Here is a 12,836-nt window from a genome sequence, read left to right on the forward strand (position 1 = left end):
TCACAGGAGGTGGTGGTGGCCCACGCTGCATCAGCATGCTCTCTGCTCTGCTCATCCTCAGCCTGGGGGTCTCTGCGCTGGGTCCAACAGGTGATGGGAAGGCAGCAGTTGGGAGGGTTGGGAGCGATGCTGAGGACTTTGTGCTCACAGGCAGTGCTGGGTGTCCAAACCCCCCCTGGTTGGTGACCTCCTGCACCCACCAGGTGCTCACAGCAGTTGGGTCATCGGGGGAAAGGCAGTGGTGCCACACTCGCGGCCCTTCGTCGCCTCCATCCAGATGGACGGGCAGCACTTCTGTGGGGGCTTCCTGGTGTGGCCCAGGTGGGTGATGACAGCCGCCCACTGCCCCGTTCCCAGGTGAGCGGTTTCCCCCGGGTCCCATTCACATGGATATCCTCACCCTGGAGCAAACCCCCGTTGCTCAGCTCTATCCCCAAGCTCCCCGTCCCCTCTCCCTCTGCGAGGTCTCCCATCCCTCCTCACTGCTCCCCCGTAGGCGCAACCCCTCCGTCCGCGTGGTGCTGGGAGCGCACAGCCTGGAGCAGCCCGAAGAGTCCCAGCAGGAGTTCAGCGTCGAGGAATCCATCGCGCATCCCCTCTACGACCCTCGGACGGTGGACAACGACATCCGACTGCTCAAGGTGAGCTCCGCGCCCTGTGCCACGGGCTGGGCTGGGGACCGACACTAGGTGTCAGTGTACTCCGGAGAAGCGCTGCACCCGGGATGGACGATGCCCGCACTCCGGGCACCCCCGGCCTCTGGTGCGCACTGGTTCCATTTGGAAGGGCCGGGACGTGGGAGCACGCTGGGAGCTCAGTGGGGCAGTGGGAACCGGGCCCGGGAGTAGCGGGGAGGGGCTCTTCCTTGGGGTCTGTGTGGAAGAGGAAGGGAGCCGTGCCCCCCGCTCCATGCCCAGCTGAACCACATGGCCACGCTGAACGCATTTGTGAAGCGCATCCGCCTGCCCCGGCCACACATCGACCTGAAACCAGGCACCCTTTGCTCCGTGGTGGGTTGGGGGGACATCTCCAACTACGGCGAGCGGCCCATCCAGCTGATGGAAGCCAACACCACCATCATCAAGAGGAGCCTGTGTCGGACCCTATGGAAGGGCCGTGTCTCAGGCAACATGCTGTGTGGGGCCAGCCGCAATGCCACGCTGCAGGGCGTCTGTGTGGTGAGTGCCACGCAGCCACCCCAACCCTCCCAGCCTTCCTGGCCCATAAGGCTGCTATTAATCCACTCCCCATCACAGGGTGATTCTGGGGGACCCCTGGTCTTCAAAGGGAAGGTTTATGGTGTCGTCTCGTTCTCCGGGGAGAGATGTGGGGACCGCCGGTACCCCGACATTTTCACCAGGATCTCCAACTACATCGACTGGGTGCATCAAGTTGTGCTCAGCCATCGCCAGCCCCAAGGGCAGAAAAAGCACAAACCGGGCCCAGAGGAGGCAGGGGGGACCAAGGAGCAGCAGGGTGGGAAAGGCCAGGCCTCCCACAACCCTCTCCGGCTCCAAGGGCTTTAATGTTCAATGGGAACTGACACCAGGGCTCATCGCTCCTGCCTCAGTTTCCCTACGTGCTCCAAGGCAATGCAGGAGGCTGATGGTAGCGAGGAGCTGAGCATCCCCCTGGCTGCACAGAGAACCCCAGTGCCTCACTTCCCCCCTTGCTGCATCACCATTTTGCTCCCTAAATAAAACCTCATTCCCATACCTCTGTCTGTTTGCTCTCTCTTTACCCATCTCACTTCCACCTCTGATGGGGCCCCAGCCCAGCTCTGGTGTAGGAGAAAACCCCACAGACCCTCTCCCCCTCTCATCCCCAGCATAACCTCACCTTGATCCTGCCACAGTCTGCAGGAACCCTGCAGGGACAGATTGAGGGACAGACTGAGGGACAGCCTCACCTACTCACAGCCTGCAGAACCCAACCCCAGCTCCCTGCCCCCTTTAATCCCACCTTGGGTGGCTGACCCCAGAAGGGCTGTTTGGGGCCACCCCTCATCCTGCCCTGACAAAGGCAGCTGCTGCCCACCTCCTGCCTTTTCCAGCTGTCCCTTCTCCTGTCCTGCCCCTGCTGTTGGCACTGGGAGGATGAACAGTGCCCTCTTGGGATCATGGGCTTGGTGCTACCCCACAGCCCAACTTGCCTCATGGGGTTCCATGAAAGGAAATGCAGGGAGGAGAGCAGGAGCAGACCCTGCTCAGGACCAGGCACTACTGTGAGCCAGGATCTGCACACAGGCACTGCCACCCATGGAGCATCTCAGCATCCCTCTGACTGGGGCAAACTCCTTATCCTGCCCCATCCCACACCACCCCTTCCCCATCCCACCACGGGATCTCCGTGTTATGTGAACAGCCACATCCCAAAGCCATCAGCTCCCAGCATACCTGCTCCCACCCATACAGGCAGATGGGTTTGGGATGCTGCTGTAAGGCTCTGACTTTGCACTCCTCCCCAGGGATGGGGCCAAGCACTGACCCCAGGGACCCAGGAACGTGTGTGAGCAGCAGCGTGACCTCTGCCAACACGCAGCACAGGGCTCTCTCCTAGCTCTGCAGCCACCCCTGGGGACAGTTCAGCCGTTCCCTGCTCCCAGCTGTTTGTTTTATCTGCCAGTTGCTGGCACTCTGCAAAGTGTGGCACGGCACAGGGCATCCCTCAGACAGCAGTGGAGGGCACAAATAGCAGAGCGTAGCCAGCACTCCAAGATCAGCCTGCAGCCCTCATGGTCTCTGCAGCAGGAAGCCCAGCAGAGGCCTTGGGGATGCTCAGCAGAGGATGGATGTTACCAGGCTGCCAGACACAGGGGAACCTCAGATCCCTGTGGGTCCCCTGGGAGGATGCTGCCAGAGCAGGGCTGCCAGCCCCAGGGTGTGCACAATGCTGCTGCCCAGCTCACCCCAGACCACCCAAACATTGGGGCAAGGAGATGACTGACTCATAGAGCCGTTCTGGAAGCTGCAATCTCTTGCTCACTGGTATTGCTGATGTCATTGCTGCAGCCCATGCCTGCTGCACGGCGTGGGTCAGCACCAGAGCCATGAGGTCAGTACTTTGGAGCTGTGAGACGCAGCCACTCCAGCTGCTGCAGGCCTGGGCTGCAGAGCCCCATTGAGCACCACGGCTGCTCCCCAACACCCATCCCACAAGCAGGGGCACGGCGCAGCCGTGCTGTCCCTCATCCCCACATACAAGGACACAGCTGGGGACACAGCAGCACTGCCCTGGGAGCCACCAAAGGCACGCTGCAGGCTGCAGCCCAGCTCCCGCGCCTCCGCTTTGCACATCAGGACTCAATTAATGGCAGGAATTGTTTTGTGAAATACCAAACCCTTACGGCGCACACTGATATTAGGAACACATTTGATTTGCATTGCTCTTTTTTTTTGCTTCTCTCTCCCCTTTCCTTTCTCGCTGCTGCTGCTCACAGACTTGGCTGGGGTGGAAAAACCACGACACAAAGCTGAAACAGATGTGGTGGTGGCCCGGGCGGGTGCAGCCACAGAGCAGGAGCTGAGCTGAGGCTTCACCTGCTACCCTACCAGGCTGAGGCTGCTCCAATTGAGGTTACAGACCCAATTGATTGCAGATCCCTCCAGCCAGCTTCCATTGCAGGTAACAGAGGGGAGAGCGCTCCTCCAATGTGGGGCTGCAGCAGCCTGCAGGGCCATGGAGCAGCGCAACAAAAGCAGAACCACAGCAGCTTTTATTCTTTTTTAATCGTAATCAGTCGTAAAATGCTCCTAAATGATACGGAATAGGAAATGTATATGTTCCTATAACGCCTGCCTCAGCAATCAGAACACAATCATACAAAAATAGAAAATAGGGTATTTATATATATTATATATACGGTATTTATATAAAGGCGAGGTGTCAGAGATGAGATGGTATGTACACAGATCACAACGCACGCACAAAAACAAGAGAGAGAGGAAGTTAAAATAAATACAGAGGGCGTTGAGAGGGAGTGGGGATGCGGGGCTGGGTGTCCCAGCAGCCCTGCAGCCCTTTGCCTTCCACGTGGGTTTGGTCACGGATGGGTGAAGGAGGACAAGCAGCAGCAGTGCTGGGAGCGGGGACTGGAGCACCTCGGGGCGGCTCCAGTATTGCCTCCAGAAGAGCTGGAAGCCGGGTCTTGGTGGGCTGGGGAGAACCTAAATGCAATCAGTTGCTATAAACCGCAGGAGAATAAACGACATAGAAAAATAGAGATCTATCCATCTCGAACGTGGCGCGGCTCCGCGCTCCGTTCCGTGCTGCTGGCAGCTGGGGCTGAGCCCCTCCGGGGAAAGATAAAGAGCAGATTCCTACTCGACCCCGAGGTCCTGGCCAGAAACGTCAGCAGAGTACCAAGAATTCAATCCAAAAATAAATAGGCCCGGGGCGGCCGTCCAAGGACACGTTATGGGGGGGTGCGGCAGTGCAGGCGCTCCCCTGATGCCCGGAGCAGCACAGGGGATGTGAGCAGGCACGGCCAGGAGCCATCCCTCTGCATCTGCGTAGCATACAGATATAAATAAGGACCTTTTAATCTTAATAAATATCAGGTATATGCTTTGTACAGTATACACATAATGCCCCTTTCTGCCGGCCGCAGCCTCGCGGCGCGGGAAGGATTCACACGTAGTTCTCCTCCGCGTTATCCGTCTCCAGGGAGAACCTGGCCGAGGCTGGAAGGGAGGGGAGAAAAGAAGAAAAGGAATGAGAGGATATAAAAAAAGGGTTTGGATGTGCAAAGCCCCACCGATGGCCGAGCTCCTGGTCCCGCTCACCTGAGCAGCTCCCGTAGTGCCGCACGCCGATGGAGCGCCCCAGGTGGCACGTGGCCCTGCGCAGGTGGCACGCCGACGGGTAGGTGATGTTGTTGTTGCCACAGAGAGCGTGGTCCAGGCTGGTGGGTTCTGGACACGGAGCCGTCCGACACATCACACAGTGAGCGCTGCCCGTTTGATCCACCACGCAAGTGTGGGTGCCCGGACAAACCACGCTGGAACAGGATTCTAAAGGGAAGCACGTGAGTCTGAGGCTCAGCATGTCAGGAAGAGCGAGTTGTGAAGTTCAGCATCCCACTCCCACGGTCACTGCACCCAGGAAGCAAGGAGGAAGCGGGAATCGTGCATGCAACAGAGAGCTGACAGCCTCACTGCAGTGCCCAAGCTACCAGCACCTGGCCTTTAAAGAAGGAGCGAGGCGGATCAGGACCTGGGAAGGGCTCTGAGCCCCATAGGAGAGCAGGGAGCTCGTGCACCCCGTCCTGTGGGCTCTGCACACCAGCAGCCCTGGGGCATAGCAGACCCGCCGTACTCCCCGGATGCTGTAAACACGGCTCGAAGCCTTCCCTTCTCCTCCCTCTATTTTCCTGCTGGATTGGAAGGAGACTTGGCATCTGCAACTCCCAGCTTGCAACTCACATTTCTTGCCCCAAATTTTACTGTGCAGTCCAGAGCTTGACAGGCAAAGCATTTCAGAGAGGAGGGCTGGCGAAAATAATCATAATAATTCTGACAGTTCTTGGCAGGGCAGAGGAGGATTACTGCTCTCTTTAACAAAACAACAAAAAAGGGGCTCGATGTTTGGAAGTGACATTTTACGGATTGCTATTCCCCAGCTGCAGCGAAGCTGAATCCCCCATCGTATCGATGAGCTGCTCCAGCATCCCAGGCAGCCCCTTGGCCGCCCGGTTTGAGCTGCCACAGTGCCAGCTCTGCTGCTCCACCCTGCAGTGAAGGCGACACAGGGCCAGAGAGCTCAGCCATGAGTTAACCCCAGGCAGGGAGATGCAGGTGGGGGCTGCGCTTGGCCCCTGTGCAGAGCAAACCCTGCCTGCAGATCTGTTCCCGTGGGAGAGGAGCAAGCTGCAAAGGCAGCTCTGTCTGCACAGGGCAGGACCAGCTCCCCGATGGCTAGGCTAACAGAGAGATCTGGCTGTGCAGGGCAGGAGAGGTGGGGACGGTGACCTGACGTGCTGGCACAACATGACAGAGCAGCGCAGCTTCTCATCATCGCTGCCAAGCTGTGTAATTTGGGGAGCTTGTCGCTGTTCATCCCTTTTTCCCTCCTGGACGCGGCTTGGAAGCAGCGAGAGCCACGGGGCAGGGGATGGGAGCAAAGCAGGGACGCGGCAGAACCTACTTTTGCATTTGCCCTGGTACATCACTTCCAGGTCGGGGTGGTCTCTGCACTTGGCCGTCAGCAGGTCGCACTCATCACGGTAGGTGTAGCCATCAGAGCCGCAGACCTGCAGCTTGCGGGGCAGGCTGGAGCAATCGGGGGCGCAGGCACACTGGGGCCTGCCGTGCTTCATCTTGCACACCTTGTCGGGGCCGCACACCACCCCCTCACAGCTCTCTGGGGACAGAAGGGAGCACAAGAGCGTGACTCACAGCGGCACCCATGGAGAGATACCTGGAGCTGCCCCTGGGCCCCAGCAGCACGAAGCACCGCTCGCAGCAGCATCTGGATCTGCTCAGCACTGTGGAGGAGCAGGTCGTTGGCTGCAGCGCAGAGCCATCATCCAACACTTAACCCAGCCAGAGAGCTGGCCCTCAGATCAGCACCAGCTAATTCATTTCTACGGATTTATTTTTTTGGAAGGAAACATTTCTTTTTCTTATGCAATGGAAAAAATCTATCTCTGTAAGGCCCCAGATCCTCCAGAAGGAACTGGGCTTTGCGAGTTGTCTGGGCAATCAAGAGCTCTGCTTTAATCAGACAATACCCAGCCCTGTTTTGCTCCAGGCCTCCGTGACTTGAACACAAGAGCAGGTCACAGCAGAGAGAGGCAGATCCCCCCCCCATCCCATCCGCTTCCCAGAGAGACAGATGGAAGCATTGTCCCCTGGGTGCCTCCCTGCAGGGACAGCACTGGGCTCAAAGGGACTCTGCAGCCACTGCATCCCTGAGGGCAAAGGACAGGGAGAAGACAGCCTGCAGGGAGGGGGGACACAGGGCTGGGAGCCCCTCATCTCTGCCTCCAAATGGCCACAGATGCCACCTGGAGTTAAGGGACCAGGACCCAGCTCCATCACACCCAGTAGGAGGGAAGGAAGCCCTCCCCAGCCCGAGCTTCACCCCAGAGCAGGAGGGATTCCTGCAGACAGGGTGTGTGCTGGGAAGATGTCAGCAGGGAGATAAAGAAGGGGGATTTCCCTGCAGCAACCGGGTCACTTCGGGAGACAGCGAGGGGAGGAGGGGGAAGGGGAAATCCCCTGTCTTCTTGGCCCACGTTCCCAGGAGAAATTCCCCGGTGGGAGACGGGCAGTTTCCTGCTTTGCTCTCTGATTTCCATAGCTGGGGCCTGCCCTGAATGGCGCTGAGGGGGGGCACAGCACAGCTGATGCACACTGCAGTGGGGTCCATCTGTCCCACCGCAGGAGCATCCATCCGTGACGACCCCAGCCCTGGCACCAGGGGGGTTGGAGAGCCAGGAATTTCACTTCCCAGCAAAGCCACAGAGCAGCCCCCAGCACCCAGCTGTGATTCTCCTCGAGCGACCCCCCCAGCACCCAACCCTCAGCCTGGGGAGCCCACCCAGCTCCAGACCAACCAGCACAGCTTTCCCATTTTCCTCATGGCCACTTTGTGCTGAGGTCCCACTCGCAGAGCCTGGGCAGCCACAGTGCCCCTCTGTGGGCTGCTCTGCATGCCCCCATCCCTGCTGAGCACCTGCTATGTGTCTCACAGGGCACAGAATCCAACCTCAAGCACTGGGGCTGCAGTGGGACCTCGGAGGCACTGGAAGGAGTTGTTTTCTTAAGTGCTTTTCTCCCCACCCCTCTTTAAGCAAATAACTCAGTGACCTTCCAAAGACCTGCTCCTGATTCCTGTGGTCAGCAGGTCCTCAGTGGGTTCTCACACGACCACGCAAGTGCTGCGAGGGGATCCGTGCCTGTGGCATGTGCCAAAACATCTGGAAGGCCTGGAACTCACAGCTGGAGGGTTTCCATTTTTGGAACTGTCTGTTATATAAAGCCATCTCACACATATGGGAGGGAGGAGGAAGGGGGAGCAAAGGGGAAGAAATGCATCTTCCCGTGAAAAAAATATATATATATCTGTATATAAATAAAAGAAGTTTCCCTCTGATCAGAGCTGGAGAGGGCAGCGGGGTCGGGCAGCCCCAGTGATCTTTTGGCTGAGCTCAGCCCTGCACCTCATGGCCACAACCATGGCACGCAACCCCGCTCTGTTACAGCAGAGCTACCTGGGGGCAGGGGCTGCCCCACAAGCCATGCCCCATGGAACACATCTGGGGATGCAGAGAGGCACCAGGAACTGCTGCACTGCCTGCAGCTGTGGGTTCAGTGCCACCCCCAGCACAGAGCTCAGCTCTACTGCCGTCCCCATCCCGCAGCCCCACACTCACCTTTGCATGGATGGCAGGTCACCAGCCCCAGGAAGCCCAGCAGGCTGATCTTGTTGCCTGGGTAGGTGTAATTAGACCAGGCCACGTCCACGTTGCCGTTGGCGCAGCACTCTTCCCACGTCACGCCTGTCTTCAGGATCATGGTGCACTTGGCCTCCTTCCCCTGCTGCAGCCAGCAGATCCCACCTGCAAGGAGGGCAGAGGACGGGGCTTAGCACACTGTGTGATGCCTGGCAGCAGGCAGACAACATCTCCTCGAAGCTTTTCAGGACCCCCTGCCCAGCACCATGAGCCCCACGGAGGGACCATCTCTGCAGCACACAGCCCCACACACTCTGCCTTTGTGAGCAGGGCACTTGACACAGCCCTTGGGACACGGCCAGCCCAGCGGCATCTGATCCCACTGAGTCAAAAGCCTGTTTGTTCCTTAACCTCATGAGCAAATCATTTATACTATTTTTTTTTCTTTTTTTTTTTTTTTTGTGAGTGATTCCTTTGCAATTTCCGCCTCTGCGAAGCAGCCTCTTCTGACGCTTATTTGGGTTTATGTTCTCATTAGCTGCGTTTGAGGTCTGTTAAACGGCTAAAGATGTGCTCAGGGTTGGGGGAAGGGTTGGATCCCACTGCCAGACACCAGCACGGGGCTGGAGCTGCTCTCCTCCAAAGCAAAGGCTCATCCACGGGGCATCAGCACCCCCCACACCTCCTCCCCCAGCCCTATTTCACTTTGGAATTCCACAAGGGAATGCTGGTGTGCTGGCAGCAGATCCCTGCAAGGACCTGAGCCCATCAGGGTGGGCATGGATGGAGCAAACCCCACTGGCCCTGAGCTGTGGGCGTCCAACAGCTCACATCTGGGCACCATGGAGCGCAGCACGATGTCAGCGTGGCCCTGCACCCTCTGGGAATTTGTCCAATGGTTCTTTGAAGCCCCTTTTTCCTCCATGATATCCTGCCATCCCAATTCCCCCTACATTACCCACACACCTGCAAGACCTGGGGCTGCAGCAATGCCAACACTGCTGGATGTGGGGTGCTGGCACACGGAGCTGTGTTTGCTGCTACGGGCACCCGCACTGACAGCCTTTGCATCCCAGCACCAGTGTGGGGACCCTGCATAAAGTTCACTGGCTTTTTTTTTTGCTCCTTCTGGACTGTGAAAGAAGCAGCCTGAGCACTGCAAATGGTGCTGCTGTAGGGGAAGCCCAGAGGCCAGGCATGGCCTGAGCAGGAGGCAGAGTAGAATGCAGCCCCAGGTCAAGCTCACTCTACTACCGGCTCTGCTACCACTGCCAGCAGCAGGTAGGAGCTGGGCTGTGCTCATGCCAACAGCACCTGCCCACGTGCACGCTGCAAGCCTAGAGCTTCCCAAAACTCTCCTTGGTTTTTCCATGGCTCATGGGTGCCTGACGCCCACAGGGAGAGACCTCCAGGGAAGAGCCGGCATGGAGCCAGGAGCTGCATTGAAACAGCCCAGGAAATTCCCATCACGCGATGCACGCTGTGCTAGGAAAGTGGGAGCATGGTAGCAAAGCCAGACCCTGCCTGGTCCCATGGTCCCCAGTGAAACCCAGCAGCCTCCTGGTGCCTTCAGAGCCCAGGAGATGGTATGTAAGTCTGATAGCATCCCAGCAGGGATCTTTGGCTACTTCATTTGCAGAATCATCGCCAACAGAAAGTGAGCTGGCTGCTCGCATGCTTTTAAGTAAAACCAACAAAATATGAAAATGTGAAGCCTCCCTTGGATGCCATGCACTGGAACCTCCTGCCTTCACCCCAGCACTGTGGTTCCAATATTCCCTCATTGCATGGCAGCCTCATGGTGCCCCAGCAGCAATGGGCAGGAGGGCTCCAGGCTGTGCTGCGAACACATCTGGCAGCATGCAGCTATGCAGCAGGAGATGGCTCAGGACCTGGCACTCAGGGAAGCTGAGCAAGAGGACAGCTGTGACACGTGCAAGCAGGAGCTGCTTTCACACTTCCACAGGGCTGAGTCCCACTGACACAGGAGCACCTTCCCCAGACCCTGCAGCTCCCAGCTTCTGCTCCATCCCCATGCACGTACCCACATACACAAAGCAGCAGACAGCAGGGAAGTGGATGTGCCCCAGGATGTGTGGGGGCTCTCCAGGCACCCCATCCTCTGGGTTTCCCTGGCACATTGGCTGTATCACTTTCCATGCTTTCACCTGCAGCAGTCTGCAGGACATGGGCTCAAGCCAGAGGTAGCACACAGCGCTCACACCTGGGGCTTCTGTGTTTGAATGGGACCTTGTGAAGCAGGGAGAGGAAATCCCACGGTGTGAAGCAATGCTGCCCGTGATTCTGAGGGCTGCAGCACCTCTGGGCATCTCATAAGAGCCCCTCTGTCCTCTGGGGCACCTCAATGCAGTGCTGTCCAGGGAGTGCTGCTCCCTGCCCATGCTGGCAGCGTGTGATGGAGACAAACGTGATCGTGCGGAGGGGAAGATGGAAACTCCAGCAGTGCTGCAGAAGCGGTGCTGGCAGGCAGCAGCCTCTGCTGAGCACAGCAGGGCTGAGAAGGGCTGGGAAGGGTGACTGGAGCCCAGGGGTCTCAACTAACCCAGGCACTCTGTGGTTTCCCCACATGGCTACGGCCACCAAGCTGCCTGGATGCCAACGAGTGCCCGTACAAGCTGCCAGCACAGTCATCTGAACAGGGAGGGGTTGGAGCTGGAAACTCCACACCCAACCCACGAACTGGCCGTGGCTCCCAGTCCTTCTCAACTTAGCGGAGTGGTTTGCACAGCTCGATGCACCACGAGCAGTGAGATCCTCTGCGGGACCCTCTGCAGGACGGGCAGCTCCAGCGGCTGCATTCACCTCCAGCCCCGGTGCTGGAACCAGGACAGCGGGTCGATGCACGGCACCGCCTCGGTACAGCTGTGTCAGCGGGGTCGCGCTGCCCAGCCGGGCACTCGCTACCCGCTGTTGTACCCCACAACCGACGCTGACAAGAGACGAATAGGACGGAGAGGATCCGAACCGACAGCAGAGCCCCGTTCTGGGTCCAAGATCAGCACCAGCCCTCAGCCAGCACCGGAGGGGTCGGGACGGATCGGACCAAAGCGGAGGACAAGCCGGTAACGGCGCCGGGACTCGGGGCCGCCCCTGCCCCCGCCCCAGGCACCTGCCGGCAGGACGGGACGGGACGGGGCGCGGCTCGTCAGCTCCCGTCGGGCGCGGCTGCCCCGTTCCCCCCGCCCCGAGCTCCCTTACCGTGAGCGGCGTCGCCGCCGGCGAGGCTGCAGAGGACGAGCAGGCAAAGAGCCAGCCGGAGCGGCATGGCCGGGCCGGGCCGAGCCGGGCGGCGGCGGGACGGGACGCAACCGGGACGCTCCGGGACCTGTTGGCTGTGAGGCGGCGGCGGGGGCCGGCGGCGTTATAAAGCGACGGGGCGGCGTGAATCACCGGGCGGGGCGGCGGGCGGGACGGGGGGGGAACGGGGCGGCGGGGAGGGAGCGGGGAAAGGGGGGGAGCGGGGAGTACGGGGTGAGGGGTGATGGCGTGGGGGGAACGGGTCCGTGTGTCCGTGTGTCCCTGTGTCCGTGTGTCTGTGTGTCCGTGTGTCCCTGTGTCCGTATGTCCACGGCTGGACCGCCCTGGCTGGCGATACAGAGGGAGCAGTGGCACAGCCAGCTTTTGGGGTACCCCCAAGCTGAGGAGCATACAAGGAGCAGGAGGAGAGAGTTTTGCATGGGGAGACCCCGATGAATTGATTGCTGCTGGGGGAGGGGGGGGTGCCCACCTGCCTGACCCTGTACCCCTGCAGCCAGAGTGAGCCCCCCGATCCCATCTGGACCCTCAGAACCCTGCTGGGTCTGTGCTACGTGGCTCCTTTCAGCTTTGCTTCCCGAGCAGCTGTGCAGCTCCGCAGTCCGGCATCACCCACACTGGCCAATAGGGAAACTGAGGCACTGTCAGGTCCCACTTCCTCTGGCAGCAGCAGCCCTTGTCAGAGCAAGCCCTGCACAGTGTGGGAGCAAAGGAGAAGGTCTGGGGGGGTTGTACCCCCCACGACACACACTGTCACTGAGGGCGGGGGTCCTTACCAACATCCTGTGGTCTCCTGCCTGGTGCCATCATGCCAACAACATGTTGGGGTACAACCACAGTCCTCAACCATCAGCCCAGAGCAGAGAGCCAGACCACGGGGTCCCTCCTGCCTCACTCCTCCTCGCTGCTGCTCCAGGGGCCTTTTCCAGCCCATGAACCTCCCTGTCCCTCCACGCTGTGCAGCTGAGGGGAACACGTTACCCTTTGCACTGGCCTCAGCTGAGGTCATGTTTTCAACAGATCTGGTCTGGCTCTTTCAGGAGAAGGGGCCCCATACGGATGGCCCTGGGGAGCTCGCACCACCCCTCTGCTCCGGCAGCGACCGCCTCGCTCCGAGCTGATGCCAGCACAGCATGAGAAGATCACTCTGGTGCAGGATCTG

The 12,836-nt window shown here is 59.4% G+C and overlaps 2 protein-coding genes across 2 annotated transcripts; one reads left to right on the forward strand and one right to left on the reverse strand.

The window, feature by feature from the left end:
* Positions 1-1,626, forward strand: PRSS57 (serine protease 57). The gene is made up of 5 exons (XM_048927659.1): positions 1-90; positions 204-357; positions 497-641; positions 918-1,178; positions 1,257-1,626. The coding sequence occupies exons 1-5, from the start codon at positions 36-38 to the stop codon at positions 1,524-1,526; spliced, it is 885 nt and encodes a 294-aa protein (XP_048783616.1). The 5' UTR covers positions 1-35; the 3' UTR covers positions 1,527-1,626.
* Positions 1,627-3,716: 2,090 nt separating this feature from the next.
* FSTL3 (follistatin like 3) lies at positions 3,717-11,786 on the reverse strand. Its single transcript, XM_048927490.1, has 5 exons — positions 11,618-11,786; positions 8,378-8,563; positions 6,145-6,360; positions 4,785-5,012; positions 3,717-4,682 (listed from the first exon to the last, which is right to left on the reverse strand). Exons 1-5 carry the CDS (start codon positions 11,682-11,684, stop codon positions 4,630-4,632), a joined length of 750 nt encoding a protein of 249 aa, XP_048783447.1. The 5' UTR covers positions 11,685-11,786; the 3' UTR covers positions 3,717-4,629.
* Positions 11,787-12,836: the final 1,050 nt, after the last annotated feature.

The sequence above is a fragment of the Lagopus muta genome, chromosome 26, assembly GCF_023343835.1.
Source record: "Lagopus muta isolate bLagMut1 chromosome 26, bLagMut1 primary, whole genome shotgun sequence".
In the NCBI taxonomy this organism is placed as follows: Eukaryota; Metazoa; Chordata; class Aves; order Galliformes; family Phasianidae; genus Lagopus; species Lagopus muta.

What these genes read in the sequence shown, in the direction of transcription:
- PRSS57 (XM_048927659.1), top strand. Translation starts at nt 36, where the DNA reads ATGCTCTCTGCTCTGCTCATCCTCAGCCTGGGGGTCTCTGCGCTGGGT. An exon ending in ACGACATCCGACTGCTCAAG is followed by an intron (nt 642 to 917) that starts GTGAGCTCCGCG and finishes CTCCATGCCCAG; the next exon opens with CTGAACCACATGGCCACGCT. An exon ending in CGCTGCAGGGCGTCTGTGTG is followed by an intron (nt 1,179 to 1,256) that starts GTGAGTGCCACG and finishes TCCCCATCACAG; the next exon opens with GGTGATTCTGGGGGACCCCT.
- FSTL3 (XM_048927490.1), bottom strand. Translation starts at nt 11,684, where the DNA reads ATGCCGCTCCGGCTGGCTCTTTGCCTGCTCGTCCTCTGCAGCCTCGCC. An exon ending in GACCTGCCATCCATGCAAAG is followed by an intron (nt 6,361 to 8,377) that starts GTGAGTGTGGGG and finishes TTCTGTCCCCAG; the next exon opens with AGAGCTGTGAGGGGGTGGTG. An exon ending in GTACCAGGGCAAATGCAAAA is followed by an intron (nt 5,013 to 6,144) that starts GTAGGTTCTGCC and finishes GCTTCCCTTTAG; the next exon opens with AATCCTGTTCCAGCGTGGTT.